The following is a 15,635-nucleotide window of genomic DNA, read 5'->3' on the forward strand; positions in this document are numbered from 1 at the left end:
GTTAATGTGTGGTAAAGACTTTTAATTTGCTGTCACTCCCATCTAACACCTGTGTTTTAACCCAAATACTAACTTAACCTAAAGATGTGATCACTGTGGGTTTTCCCAGTTTCTTGGAAAGACCAAGAAGGTCAGGATGGCTGAGCCAAGTATGTATGCGTGTGGCAGTTAACTCAGCATCCGCAGCGATGACACTTACTGCCAATGCAGTCATGTTCCCTCTTTCCAGACTCCAGGAACAAACTCAGTGTTCAGAGACAGCTGTGAGGCAGTGAGTGTGCATGGGGCCATGCAGATTCAAACTGCCTCCAGACAGCATTGCAGTCAACTGTCATGAGGGTTCCCTATCACCCTCCAAATAAAATCCCGTCCCAGTAACTCTCAGTACAAGGACAGCCTCAATAACAAGGATAGCCAGTTTTTTCACAGCAGGTGTAGTTGAAGATGTTGCTCTGTGGGTCTGGTTACGAGCATTTCTCTATAAGGGATGGAACTGTCCAACAGTGTCCACGTTTCCTGTCCGGTCCTAATGACTTGTCTCAAATGAGTCCAAAGAAGGAAGGCCCTGATTTGGATGAATTTAGGATCACAATAATCTCTCCATGCTGTTCAGCATAGTAAGAGTGTAGCTGGTAGAGAAGCAGGGAGCAGAGAAGAGAGAGGCCAGCCAGTTTCTTCTTGCTTTCTTGTGTGATCTTATTAATTAGTTATAAGCTATGCAGGAGACCATAGCTATAGTGTAGCTCACTCACATCCCATACCATAATTACATCTGTCTTCCTCCTAAACCATGAGCCACTAGAGGGCAGGAAATGTCTCTCTCTCTCTCTCTCTCGCTCTCGCTCTCGCTCTCGCTCTCGCTCTCGCTCTCTCTTCCTCCCTCCTTCCCTCCCTCCCTCTCTCCTTCTCCCTCTCTCTCTCCTCTTCATAGCTCTAGCCTGAAGCACAGAGTGGCTAGCACAGGGTAGATGCTCAATAAACATTGCTGAGTAATGAAGTGAATGAATAAGTGATTGAAATATTGAGTAGCGTAGCAGGTACAACCCGTTCTTTCTTACCTCTCCCTGTTCAGATATCACAACCATTCATCTCAGAAAAATAAAACAACAACAAATGCGATTCAACAACTCCTTAACCACCCATCCAGCAAGACAGAGGGAAAGATCAAGGCGATCAGAAGATGTGGAGACACGATGGTTAGACCATGTGGCCAGCCACACACACAGATGGTAAGCCCTCTTTTGATGCATGTTACCACCTCTAATGGACTGGGAGATGAACATCCAACATTGTACCTCAACATCACACTCCAAGAAAAATATGGGGTATTCTGGAGAAGCTCACTGTAGGAATGGAGGTGCAAGAGGCTGGGAAAGAAATTAAATGCTGTCGCGGGCATTGGTACACCCCTCCAATGGGGACAAGACGTCTGCTCCCCACAACCAAAGCTCTCCCCCTTTCTAAGGGCTGCTTCCCTTTCCTGCTCTCCAGGCAGGCTGATGGAACCCCTCCTGCAGAACTGAACTTATCTCCACTTCCAGGATCAACAACAGCTGTCCAGTAGCCTCCTAGCTTGGAAGCCTTGGTCCTGTCCCTCCTTCCTAACACAAAGAGGCAGGATTCTGGCCAAAAGCAGTGCTTTAAAGGCCCTCTTACCTCCCCAAGGTGACCCTGAAAGGACTTAGCCACTGCCAGCCCCTCCCCAAACCCTCTGAGAACGGGCTCTGAATTGGTGGCCCTGAAGAAATAGCCAATCTGCACACCCCCCCCCCCTTTACTCTTCAGTCCTTTCCAGGCAGTTAAGATATTCCACACAGCTTCTTGAACAGGACCCTTTTCCCCAAACTCGGACCTCAAAGACCCTTTCATAAACCCGACCATCACTTCTGGGAAGTTACATTTCCTGATTTCAGGATTGTTACAATTAGTGCAAGAAAAAAAAATTAGGTAATTATCTAATTCCAGTAAAACTTAATGGGGCCCTTCCCAGGCTAATGGTTGGTGCAAAATGTAATTTGAGTTAAACTGTCTAAGGCTGGGGAAGCGAAAAATATTCGGCATGGGGGGCATTACCCCTTTGTGGGAGCCATATTTTCTAGGAGGCCTTTAGATCAAGGTAGGACTGGGTGGCGGGGGTGGGGGGTGTTGATTTTGCAAGGAGAGGGTAGGGAGAGGAAGCCCCTCTCTCTAGGGACCCCTCTTCTGGGGAGAGGAAGCCCAGCCCAGAGTTAGAAGGGCGAGGGCCAAGGCAGGGTGGGCGCTGAGTCTGCCATTGTGGGTAGAGCCGCCACTCCGGCAAGAGCCCAGAGTTCTAGCCAAGGCTGTGTGACCTCAGGCAACTCGGGGAGCCTCTCCGGATCCACTCTCGGCTGTATCAGTGGTGACCAAGATGACCGTCCTGAGGGGGTGGTTTCTCACGGGCTGAGCACCTGGCCCTCAAATTGCAATCTGCATCTCCGCCGAAGTTGGCCTATCTTAGGTATCTTTTCTCTCCTCCCCTTCCCCCACCACCCCTCCTAATTCGTCAACTGCTGAAACATCTGCCTGGTTGAAACCGCCTCCTCGCCGAGCGCTGGGGGCAGTCCCCAGGTGTAGGTCTTTGTGTCGCCAAAACTTTGCAAGGAAGCGAAGGCGCTGGACAAAGAGCGAGCGCGGGAGGGCGTCTGCCAGCCGTCTGGGGACGCCGGGCGGTGCGCGCTCTTCCCTGGGCTCAGCGCGGTACCCGGACGCCCGCGGTGCCCCGAGCCCAGCCTCCCTAGGCGGGGAGTGGCAGGTTCTGGCCACATCCCAGCGCCCTCGGGAGCTGAGAGAGGAACCAGGCGGGAGAAGCAAAGGCGGATGGCTGGACATTGGAGTTGACTAGGGTGGGAGGAGGCGAGCTGAGGCGCGGAGCAAAGCTGTCAAACTGCACTCAGAGCCCCGCGCGGGGCGGAGGAGGGAGGGGAGGGGAAGGGGAGGGAGGAGACGGGAGGGGAGAGGAGGGGCGGGCAGGAGCGGAGAGGGAGCGAGCGGGCTCGCCGCGCCTGAGCAACCCCTGTCTGCCGCTGTCGCCGCCGCCGCCGCTGGCCCGCACTCGCCCGGAGCGCAGGGTGTCTGCCCCGCTGCGCGCCGCGCGCGGAGGCTCCGGCGCCCGCCGCTGCGCCCTCCAGCCCCCGCTCCTCGCGCCGGCCCGCGCGGGTCCCGGCGGGCGCGAACCCACCATGCAGCTGCAGTTCCGGAGCTGGATGCTGGCTGCGCTCACGCTGCTCGTGGTCTTCCTCATCTTCGCGGACATCTCGGAGATCGAAGAAGAAATCGGGTAAATAGCTGCGCCCAGGCCCGTGCGGAGCCCTGGCGGGATCTCTCCCACCCCGGTACTCCGCCCCCCACACCCGCTTTGTGTGCGCCGCGCCCCCCTAACGCTCAGCTGGAGAAGTGGGGGGAGGTTTCGGCCCGGGGAGGCGGTGCCGGGGGACCGGGACGGTTTGGGGAACGGAGGATGGGGGGCGCGGCTGCCGTGGGGTGTCCCCAAGCGGGGAGCACGGGCAGCCTCCAGCTGGCCCGCGTCAGGGAGCAGACTCGCCCACCCTACCCCCCTTCCCTAGCTTGTCCGCGGGCGCTGTCGCCGGGTCGAGGGAGGGCGCCGGGGAGTGTCTGGGGTGGGCGGAGGGGCCGAGAGTGGAGGAGGCAGGAGTTTCTTTGTCTCCAGCTCGGCCGCTTTCTCGCCTTGGCAAAGTGGGCAGGGGGCGCGCGGGGATCTCTGCGCTGGGGGAGGGGATCCCCGGGTCGGAGCGGAGGGCGGGGGCTCTGCACTGGCTCCCGGGAAGGGGAGTGTCTCCAGTACCCACGGACTGGCACACGATCCTCCCGCCGGCCCGGGAGCCCGGCGTTGGGGCGCCGGCTGGTACCGCTAGAGGCGGAGCGCTTGGGGCTACGCTGAGACTCTCGCTGTCGCCTGGCTTTGGACGCTCAGCCAACCCCGCGGCGCCCCCTACGCCCCCGGGTTCCCGTGCGCTCCCAGCGCCGAGACCGAGACCGAGACCTTTCGAGAAAGTCTGTACCGTCGCCGGGGGGTCTTCGAGGGCCCCCAGGCGCGCTGTCTCGCCCCGGCTTTTCTGGGATCTCTCCAGAGGTGGGGAGGGACCGCGAGCCCCTGCCCTTGGCGCGGGACTTCCAGGAGTGCGCACTTGCGGCTCGGGACGCACCCGCCGTGGGTCCGGGAGGCTGAGACTCGCGCCCCGCCCGGCCACCTCCCGCACGCTCCTCGCGGTCTCTCTGCTTCAGCGCCACAAAGAGCGTCCAACCCGCGGCGGGCAGGTGGGGAGGCAGCTAGGGTTCTGAGGGACCCTATGGAGAGCTTCCTGGCCCAGGGCAGGGAAAAGGTGAGGTCGCCGAGTGGGCAAAAGGTCCCCTCTTCCTTGGGGCTACGGCCGAGCCGGAGCCCTACTCGAGTCTGCGCCGCGCGCGCCCCCTCCTTTGTCCCATTTGTTGCCTTCATTATCACAGCGAGTTTAGGGCCCGCTATGCCGACACGTCCCTCAAAAGGGGAATGCCAGGATCCCAAGGCCCTAAGGACCCAGACCCCAGCCCCGGGGGAGGCGCCCACCTCCTGCTCTCTCCTTTTCTCCCTGCGCCTTCCCATCTCAGGAACCCAAGAATTCCTTCTGTGAACTCCACAGCACTTCAAGAACCCCTCTGTCTGCCTCTTCTTCGTCCTCGGTTTCCCCAAGAGCTCCGCAAACTTTCACAAATACCGTTCAGTTAATACATGACGTGCTCCCAAGCGGAGATAGAGGAACACGCTACTTTCCGGAGCTGTTCGCCTCAAAAACCAGGGTCGGAAAGGAAATCAGGCAAGCCAAGTCTTGGGGTGATGGATGACCCGGTGGGGAGGGCCTTCCTCCCAGTTCTCCCTCTCTCCTCCCAGGTGTGGGCTTGCGAGGCCCAAACCACTTGCTGGCCTTGCCAGGTGAGAGGGACGGATCAGCAGCTGCCCATTGTTCTACTATAAAAACCTAAGGAGTGCTCCACTCATTCAGGCATCCCTGGCTTATCCATTCCCCAAACTTTTACTGAATAGCTTCTACATGCCAGGGACTTTTAATTTTTAAAACACAGTCAGGAAATCACTTTGCGCAATTAGCTGCACTTTCCTGCCAAATGCCTTATAGAGCCCCCACACCCCACATCAGGTTACTCCAACAGTGTATCCAGGAATAAGCCAGAAGGCCTGAGCTAAGAAGGACATTTGCATATATATTTAAAACCCAGGGCTTTTCTGCTATGCGTGTGCCCCTGGACACCTGTTTCATTGGGAGGTTCCCTGTTTAGGCTGACCCTGGGGAAAACTGTCAGACAGGTCAAATGTGTTATCCTCTGTGGCATTATCCTTCCTTCTTGGTGCCCCTGTCCTCAGGGTGACCCCTGGCTAGACCCCTGGCTAGACCACTTGTGACCCAAGCTTGAGAATATCCTCCCACTTCAATCCCTCCCCCAGGCTGCCCCACAAGTGTTTAAGTGGAGTGGAGCCGTATGTAGGATTCGCCGTGACTGGAGGAAGAAGGACATGGGGCAGAAGACTAGAATCCCAACAGGTCTGATATCTGCTTCAAAGCCAGGTTTCAAGCTCAGTCGTGTATATAACCCTTGGAACCAGCCCATCTTCGAGTAACCAGTAGGGGCTCAGTGGTTTAAGAGCCCTGGCACAGTGGCCAGTAAGGGGCGCCAGGAGTAGGGTTCTGTCTTCCTTATCATAGTCCTTCCTGGGGGACCTGGAATCACACTGAAGACCATGGTGCTATTATACCAGGCATGCCCACCCTTCCCCAACTTGACCTCCCCTATGCTAGGGGAGATGGAAAATTACCTGCTGGAGAAGACGATGGTTCTGTAAAAGGATGGCTGTTTCTGGAAGGCAGTGAAGAGTGGGGACCTTGTGATTTTGGTAGGAAGGAAAGAAGGAAGGAAGGGGAGGTAGAGAAGGGGAAGGGGAAGGGGAAGGGGAAGGGGAAGGGAAGGGAAGGGAAGGGAAGGGAAGGGAAGGGAAGGGAAGGAGGAAGGGAGGGAGGAAGGGAGGGAAGGAAGGAAAGAGGGAAGGAAGGAAGGAAGAGAGGGAGGGAAGGAGGAAGGGAAGGAAAGAGTGAAGGAAGGAAGGAAGGAAGGGGGAAAAAGGAAGGAAAAAAGGAAGGAAAGGAAGGAAGGAAGGAAGGAAGGAAGGAAGGGAAAGGAAGGAAGGGAGGAAGGGAAAAAAGGAAGGAAGGAAGGAAGGAAGGAAGAGAAAAAGGAAAGAAGGAAGAGAGGGAGGGAAGGAGGAAGGGAAGGAAAGAGTGAAGGAAGGAAGGGGAAAAAAGGAAGGAAGGAAGGGAGGGAGGGAGGGAGGGAGGAGAAAAAAAGGAAGAAAAAAAGGAAGGAAGACTTGTCTTTCTGGAGTAAATATTCAAAGGATTAAGGAATGAGAAGTGAACAAGGAAAGAGAATTGTATATGCATATCAGGTCGAAAAAACTGAGATACACTTTTCTTAAGTTCTCCATCCCCTTTCTTGTAAAATGAAGCTTCTGGTATGGTAGTCTCAGAGGTCCTGTCCTGCCCAAGTAATCGTATGATGGGTTATGAGGGGCAGGATTTTCTTCCCGAAGCTTTTTCTGAGAGACTCGTTTCTTTTCCTCGGTGATGGTTTTCAACTTCTAACTTGCGCACTTGTGAAAATGCCTCCCTGGGGCTGGAAGAGAAAAGGAAATGTAGAAAGATGAATTCTCTGCAAAGCACTCAAACAAAGAGCAAATTCAAATTCTACATCCAACGTTGGATGGGGCTTTGATAAAACAGCACCCATGGATTCATGCCATGCCCCAATTTTTAGACCCAGTCGTAAGCTACAATGTTTTTCTGATTGTCCCCTGAGCTTTAGTCTTACATGTAACCCACAAGAGAGGAGCGTGAGGCACGGCTGTCTTGCCCACCATGGTGTCCCCAGAACCCAGCACACAGAGCATTCAATACACATCTATTGCACTGGCCCAGTGATGGCCATGCATGGCATCCTTGGGCAAAGCAGACACCCACACAGCCTTAGGATGGAAAGGAAGTGTGAGTTTCCCCCTAGGAAACCTCCTCCCTTTTTACAGTTAGGGTAAATCTGACCCTGAGAAGCAACTTCGCCTATCCAACATCACACCCTGACCTGGTAAAGAGAGGCCAGGCCCGCACAGATCTCCATATTTGCAACCCAATCCCCTCCTCCCCAGAGGATCTCCATGAACATAAAAGAGTCTCTGGTCTCAAAGGAGGTAACTGGCAATAATAATAGTCATCGTGATAATGGTGAAGATGAAGGTGATGACGATCATTAGCATTTATTGATTTACTGAGTGCTTGCTAGGAGCCAAAGGCCATTCCAAGTGCTTCATAGATGTTAATACATGTTATCCTCATGGCCACCCAATGGTCACCTCCCACTGGCAACAAGAGCTACTATTTGTTGAGTTCTGTTGTGTCAAACATGGGCTAATTGCTTTAAAGTACCACTTCACTCAATCCTTACTGAACCTCCTTAAGCTAGGTACTTGTGGCTGTCTCCAAATTATCAATGAGGAAACTGAGGCTCAGAGAGGTTTGGTGATCAAGCAAGTGACCCTAGTTCTGTGAGAAGCCAAAGCCTGTGCCCTTTTTTTTTTTAATTTTTATTTATTTTTGAGAGAGAGCGAGTGGGGGAAGGGCAGAGAAAGAAGGAGAGAGAGAGAGAGAGAGAGAGAGAGAGAGAGAGAGAGAGAATCCCAAGCAGGGTCCACACTGTCAGCACAGAGCCCCACGTGGGGCTCAACCTCAGAAACTATGAGATCAGGACCTGAGCCAAAATCAAGAGTCGGATGCTTAACCGACTGAGCCACCCAGACACCCCACAGCCTGTGCTCTTGACCACCTTGCTAGACTGCCCTGCCCTGTGGGTTCTTTCCCCCTGTGCCAATAGTAGGGAGTGGGTCCCAGAACTTAACCCATTCCCTAGGGATCTTCCACAGGCCCAGAGATTTCCTGAGAGACCGGTCTGGCCTCAGAACCTTATAAAGAGGGAAGGTGAATAAAGAAGACTGTGGAAGCACTGAGCGCCTGTCTCCCCAAAATGCCCCATTGGTCCAGTCAAGTTCAGTAATGGCGCCATCCCCCTGGCTTGCCAGACAAGCTCCCATGCCATAGGCATGGGCATCCTAGACTCACAGCTGGGGCCTTGGCTAAAGCTTCCGGAGGGAAAAACTCTCATCCCTCTGCAAATCTGATTCAGATGTCAATTGAAAGAGAATGCTGGCATCTATGTGCCATATGACTGGGCATCCAGGGGCCTGGAGCAGGGGTGATAGTAAAGGTATTTAACAACGGGTCTATTGGAAGAGACATCCAACACCCTGGCCAGGGGTCCCAGTGCACCTCAGGGAGACATCAGACCATGTCTGGGGAAAGTAAAGGCAAGTTGGGGGGCAGGGGTGGGGTTCTACCTCTGGTCCTTGGCTGTGACCAGATCTGGGAGCAGGCAGCAACTGTGGCCGTCAGCCAAGAGTGAAGTGAGGTGCACCTTTTGGTGGTGGATGAGTCCAGGCTGATGTGAAAGAAAACAAGCTCTCCTCTTTGAACATTTGAAGTGCAGGCACTTTGTAAGCAGCATACATATTTGCTCAAGACGATACAATCTTTTTTTTTCATTCTTTTTTTTTTTTTTTTTTTTTTTTTTTTTTGGAAGAAGCTCATTCTTTTCCCCAGTCATGGTGTACTTCCCTCACCTCGCGTAGAAATATGACTGGAGGGTAAAATAAGAGAGAAAGCTCTGGTTTTTAAGTCACTTGCTCCAAGTCCTCTTGCCAACTGTTCCTAGCATCAAATTTAAATTGTAAATACAGATCCGTCTTAGAAACCAATTCACCACTCAGGGCCTCTTTCCCCTTATAAAGCAGGGTTGCTAGGTTTTTAAAAATTATTTAGGTTTTACAAATTGGGGATGTTGTGAGTTGCCAATTATAAATGCTTCTCAGAGAGAGTGGAATTCCAGAAGGGCTCTCATGGCTTTTAGCATGGTGTACAAGGTAATACATAATCTGGCCCCTGCCTCCTGTTTCAGCCTCCCTGGGTTCCAGCCATTCTGTTTTGCTTACAATTTCCCAGGATGAGCCATGCCTCCATGCTTTTGCACATGTTCTTTCTCCTTTCTAGAAAAGCCTTTTTGCACATCCTATCCCTCCTGAGTCCCACCCCACCCTATCCTTCCTTCCCCTGCCTCCACTTTCAAGGCTGAGGTCTGGTATCAGTTCCTTTGTAAAGCATTTCCAGACCCCAGACCCTCCTTGGACAGTCCGTGGTAGCTGCCCCTCCTGTGTGTTCCCTTAGCATGCTGTCACGCCAGTATCCACGCCAATGAAGAGAGACTCGATTCTGTTTTAGTTCTCCCTGCCCCCAGGCCCCTGGTGATAAGCATATGGTCTAGTGCATAAAGCCCATAATATATTTTTTTGGATGAGCAAGTTCAGGCCTAGGACATGGCGAAAATAAGCTTTCAGTCTTTCTGCCCCCAAAGGTCTATACTAGTCTAATAACAAGTAAACACCCTCCACTTAGTCAGAAGGCCCTGCTTTTTCCGCCATATGCATCCAACATGGAGAGCACAGCCCTGTTAAGGGCATTGTTCGTCATCTTAGAATGTTGGAGGCGGGCCAATGGAAAAGCCTTTCTAGTTTATAAAAGAAGGAGACCTAGTGGTATGTTCAGAACTGCCAGTTCAGATAAAAACCATAGCTGTAGAGACCCACCTGCAAGCCTCTGTTTAGCTCTTTATCCTCCACTGAGCCCCTTCCAGCCCTGCCACTGCCCAGAGTGCCAGTGTCCCCAGACGTCGTCCTTTTGCCCGGAGACAAAGTGCCAGCCCTTGTGCGCCTGTATCACCTTAATGCTTCCGTACGGGTGCTAAGAGCAGACTTCACTTAGAGCCAACTATTTCCTTCCAAGGGCTGATCCCCAGAGAGGATGCTGGAAGTTGCATGTTTGAAACATTGGGAGGGTAAGAGACGTGAGGTCAGGTCAATGTGTGTGATCTCCAAGACTTTTGTTATTAAGCATTTTTAACTGGTGTTCTGATTTTCAAACACTGAGCAAACCAGGGAATCGTGATGGATGGGTCAAGACTTGTGGCAGCTGTGTGGACCCTAGAGAAGCTCCAGAGATTCTGGAGGAAGTTCTGGAGACAGATAGAAAGACAGAATGAACATAAATGCCATGGTGGGGGGAGGGGGGCGCAGGAGGGGTGGACACATCAGGTGGCCATCTCCTACCAGGGGATGGGGTAGGTCCATTTGTCCAAGAGAAGCCCCAGGGTGAGACACTTGGGTGCCATCTGGGTCCAGGAAAACTGTCTCCTGTGTCTGAATGACTGCCGGTCTGGGGCTTCTCCTTAAGTGTTGAGATTACTCACTCTCCTGGGTGGCAGCTGGGTTGGTTTTAAATTCTCCCCAGTCGCCTGCAATTCGTCACTAGGCTAGGAAGCTGCCCGGTGTCCTGACGGGACCTGTTTGTCCCCGCGTTTTCTCGGCTTCAGCTGTCACAGACTTCACAGTGGCAAGGGGAACTGCTCCATCTGGGGAGAGAGCAGTGGCTGTGACGAGACATGTATCCTGGTGACATGCCAGCAGGAGCGGCCCTTCCGGACACTTGTCCACTTGGAATCCTGATTCGCTGCTCTTGGAAATCCAGCGTCCGCCTTGCGGGGTGGGTGTGGGTGTGAGGTCCTAAATTGCTTTGCTCTGCAAACAAGGAGGCTCTTGCTTTGACCCAGACTTTCCCCGAACACTTTTGTGTTCTTATTGGAGGAACATGGAGGCCCTCAGCCCTGCCTGTAGCCCCTTTTTGAGGCTTAAAGTTTTTCCTTCCCCTCTAGCCTCTTAGTCAATGACTAGGGGGTCGAAATGATCCTTAGATCAGTGGTCCTGAAGGCTGATCTGCAGACGGGCGGTGATCTGAAAGGGAGAAGAGAAAGAAAAAAGAGAAAAAGCACAATGCATCCATGACAGTTATGTTCTTTTCAAGTTGCTCATCACCATTGCTGACAATGACTCTTCTTTGTTCAGAGATGACGTTCTTTTTTCTTTGGGGTATTCCTCCCTGAAAGAGGGTGTCAGTAGATAGTGATTGTGATGGTCTTCCTTAGCCAAAGAGGTTGATAACCCTATGACTCCCCAAGTCCCAATCTGGGGGAAACATTACCTGTCCCTGAAATCAAACATACTGGGGTCCGAGTTTGCCTTGAAAGGTAAAGGGAGGTGGTTGCTTCTGGAAGCATGGCTTCACTACTCACACATCTTTTCTGCTCAGAGGCTGAAGCCAACAGAGAATAACGCATCACCTGCGGGTGTCTGCTCTGCGCTGAATGATACTCTAGACCCGTGAGCCTTCTTCACCCCTGTAGCCTTCCCAGAAGTCCTGTGAGGGCTGTGTTACTGCCTCATCCACAGATGAGGAAACTGAGGCACAGAGCAGTTAAACAACTTGGCCAAAGTCACACAGCCAGTAAGCTTTGCAGAGCTGGGATTTGAACACAGGCTCCGGGAAACAAGGAGGACTACCCAGAAACGATGTGCTAAATAGCATCCAGTAGGGAAGCAGGCATGCTCCTGCTCCAAAGGCTAAAGCTGGGAAACACAAAGGTCGGTGGGAAGCACCAGTGCCAAAAGAGACCCGCGGGGCGGCGGGCCAGTGCCGAGACCGGGACAGCATCCTGCAGCCTAAGGACCACTGCCGCGTCGAATCACCCTGTGGCACAACGGTGCTCCCGCTCTGCCTTCCGTCTTTCTGCCTCCCCCAGCCACCTGCTTGCCCCGCCGAGTCTCATCACATCGGCTCTGGAGCACGGCATTTGTTTGCCTGTCTCATTACCAGACAGACAGATACACACTGAAGGAAGAGAGAAACAACACAAATGATTAAGGCCTGGAGCAATTTTCTTCTGGGAAAGACAGAAGGGCTGGGGCTTTCTGCTTCCTCAGGCCGGGCGGGGGGCGGGGGGGGGGCTGGCGAGAAAGGAAGGAAGCTGCCAGGGAAGGGGACAGGCTTCTGCCGGGAGGAGGTACCCACCCAAGGAGCCCCGTGGCCTGGGAACTGCCTCTGGGCCCCCCGTTCTGCCAAGAGCCCCGTGGGTCACCCGCTGAAGCCTCACAACCACCCTCTTTGCCCATTTGCAGAGGAGGAAGTGGAGGCCCGGAGAGGTTCCAGGATTTACTAAGGTCACGCAGGTGGGGAAACTGAGGAGCTGGGGTTCCAGGCCAGTTTGCCTGATTCCACGGCCCACGCAGGCTGTAGCCGCTTTTGTGCACGGCAACTACAAGGCGGCTGGTCCTGGTCTTCCAGCTCCCGAGGCCTCCTCCGTACACTCTGTGCCACACAGTTGGTACAGGGGACTGGGGACATCTGACACTGCACACTAGACTCACGGCAGGGCAGGTGAGCCTCCGAAACGCAGCGATGGCCTTTGCCCTTGGGCGCACCGTTTCGGCAGATGCTGGGGGAAGGGGCAGCCGCGCTCAGACTCTGCCCGGTGAGGCGTGGGTGTGTGTCGCTAGTTACCCATCTCCGATTTCAAGAACAAGAACATTGGCTGCACTCGGAGGAGCGATACCCAGGATTAATTCACACCTTCTCTCTCGGTAAATGCCACCGTGGCTTAAATAATGAAGGGAGGAGGCAGAAGATATCCAGAGAAAATGAGTTGGTAAATTCATCAGGCCAGTGGCTTTCGTTTGCCGTTCTCCTGTGAGAAGCAAATCCTCTCCTATTGAACCTCTGCAGTTCCCAAAATTTGGGAATTGGTGCTAAGAGGACCCTGGGTGATGTCTGACTATACCCTGATGGGTAGATTTAGTTCCAAGGAGAAGCAAAGAGAAGGGCAAGAGAGAAACCTGCAATGGTGCCTCTATCCCGGCCCTGGGCAGGATGCCTCTTGTGCTGCTGTGCATGAGGACGGCATGCTGACAAACGGCCTTGCATGGGCCCGCGTGGTCCAGCCTTGGGGGTGGAACCAGCCAAAGCGCCATGGCCCCTTCTCCAGCCTGCCTGGTGCTGCCCACCAAAGCTCCGACCTCTAGCAGTGTCAGAATAACTCATTTAGGTCTTCCCTGTAAATTTCTCTCAGCTGCCAACCTGAGGGTTACTGTGGGAACATTGAGGCTCTGGTCTCTTGAGAAATACTTATTGCCTGTGTGACCGCAGGCGGGTGCCCTCACCTCTCTGAGCTCCACTTTCCTAATCTAAATAATGGGGTCAATAATATCCAACTCACCGTGTTCTGAGGATTAACTAAAACACGGACTATGGGAATGAAAAATAGTGCAGCCGTTATGGAAATCAGGACGGTGGTTCCTCAAAAAATTAAAAATAGAATTATCGTACGATCCGGCAATTCCACGTCTGGGCGTCTACCCCAAAGAATTGAAAGCAGGGGCCTGGACAGGTATTTATATTCCTATGTTCACAGCAGTATTATTTACGGTAGCCAAAAGATGTCCATGGGTGGATGATAGGATAAGTAAAATGTGGCGTATACGTACAATGGGATATTACTCAACCTTAAAAAGGAAGAAAACAACGTGGATGAGCTTTGAGGACATGATGCTCAGTGAAATAAGCCAGTCACAAAAAGACAAATAGTGTATGATTCCACTTACAGGAGGGGCTTAGAGTCGTCAAATACATCCAGACAGGAAGTAGCAAGGTGGTGGCCTGGGGCTGGGGGAGGAGGGAGCTCCTATTTAATGGGTACAGAGTTTCAGTTTTGCAAGACGAGGACAACTCTGGAGACTGGTTTTACAACCACGAGAATGTACTTAGCGCTACTGAACTGTGCAGTTAAAAATGGTTAAGATGGTGAATTTTATGTTATGCGCACTTTACCACAATTAAAAACACACATACAGATGCGAGCCGCCGAAAGAGTGTCTGGCAGGTGCTCAACACCCATTGATTTATTTTAAGAGGGTAGTTACGATATTAACCGAGCAACATCAATGGGAACGTGCTTTAGTTCAAAAAATAATATAGTGACTAAAAGCGTGGTGCGGAGGAAGTAGAGGGTGAAAAAGAAGAAGGGATGTAGACGTAGATTTACAGAAATACAAACCGGTGTTTGTTATATTTGGACACACTTGCTGCAGGTGAGCAAATACCCAACACCTGGGATTTAGGATTGTGGAAAGTGCAAACGCATAATTTGTGTGTGTGTGTGACGTTCTGTAAATACTTGTTGGTCTGCCTGCCTGTCTCCATTCAGTGGAGGAGCCCATGAGGTCTCGTAGAAGCCCAAGCCACATGTAAGGCACCAAATGGTGGGGGAAGACAGTAGGGCGGTGGACAGCCAACTCATCCTCCCTAGCAGAACTAGGTCCCTAGCTGCCCCTTCCCTTACCACCTGCATTGGGGTCGCCTGATCTAGTGTTTGGGGGTCAACAGTGAATCTGAAAACAGAAAAGAGCCCCCACATGCTAATGCCCAGAGATTTGGCTCTTTCTGGCCTAGGAAGGGCTGAGATACAGCTGTCTCTTCCCTTTTAGGCTCAGGCCACATGGTTCCCATAGCACAAGAGGAATGAGCAAGTGCTGTGGGTGGATTTCAGGGACGGGAAGTGCCAGAGCTGTGGCTCAGCATCACATGAGGGTGTAAGAACACACACACATTGCTAGCCCCACCCCGGAGGTTCTGATTCAGCAGGTCCCGAGTGGGGTCTGAGAATCCAAATCTCGAACAAGTCCCAAGGACCCTTGGTCCTTCCAGGCACCATCCTTTGAGAACCACTGGGCTAGAGGCTTGTCACTCAAAGGGCAGTCCTCAGACCAGCCACATGGCATCCTCTGGAGTTTTGGTGAAAATGAAAAATCTCAGGCCTCACCCCAGACCCAGACTTAATGAAATGGAATCTGCATTGTAACAAGACCCCAGGTAACTTGTGTATACACTCCCTCCACTGGTGGGAATAGTTGGTTTCTGCAGAGTCCCAGCCCAAGGCAGTGATGTAGGCCCATGAGACAAGGGGAAACCTGTCTGAGGATCCCCGTTACCCATCACAAAGTTGGCCCAGAGTTATGTTCAAATGGATGTCAAAAGACATTAATCATAATTATAGCCACTTGCTGGATGCCTGTGTATGCACCAGGAGCCTTTCATACATTGTTTCACACATTGATTATAAAGCCCCTGCAAAACCCACTTTATGGACAGGTAAACTGAGACTGAGATAAAGTAACTACTTACTGAACACAAAAAAAAGAACTGAATTTTCTCTAGGTCAAGCTGGCCATTTCCCAGGTGCTGGCAATTTAGCCCTAGAGATTAACCTGCTTCTCTCTCTTTGACCATCTCCCAGATGAGGCAAGGCAAGGAGAAATCCTAATCAAGTATTTAACTGACTTACTAAATCAGTTTTTAAGGAGGCTGCGGCCGGTCTGTACCAGAAACAACTTTGACCCAGGCCTAGAGCACGTGATTGAAATTTCTGGAGAAGCTGGACAGCAGAGCACTCCTCGACTGGATCATTAGGCCCCCTCATGAGCTTGACTGAGAGGTGGTCATTCACACAGCAAATGGCACTCCCTTTACAGTTGGCACATACAGTAACACTCCCCTAGAGTTCTTGGGGTT

At 52.5% G+C, this 15,635-nt stretch overlaps 1 protein-coding gene across 1 annotated transcript in view; it reads left to right on the top strand.

Moving 5' to 3' along the window:
- The first annotated feature begins 3,012 nt into the window (after positions 1-3,012).
- ST8SIA2 (ST8 alpha-N-acetyl-neuraminide alpha-2,8-sialyltransferase 2) overlaps positions 3,013-15,635 on the top strand; it is a 67,922-nt gene continuing 55,299 nt past the window's right edge. The window contains exon 1 of the mRNA XM_043554760.1: positions 3,013-3,298. Coding sequence (XP_043410695.1) covers positions 3,201-3,298 — 98 coding nt within the window. The 5' untranslated portion in view covers positions 3,013-3,200. The remainder of the gene's footprint in view (positions 3,299-15,635) is intronic.

Source organism: Prionailurus bengalensis, chromosome B3 (assembly GCF_016509475.1).
Source record: "Prionailurus bengalensis isolate Pbe53 chromosome B3, Fcat_Pben_1.1_paternal_pri, whole genome shotgun sequence".
Taxonomy (NCBI): Eukaryota; Metazoa; Chordata; class Mammalia; order Carnivora; family Felidae; genus Prionailurus; species Prionailurus bengalensis.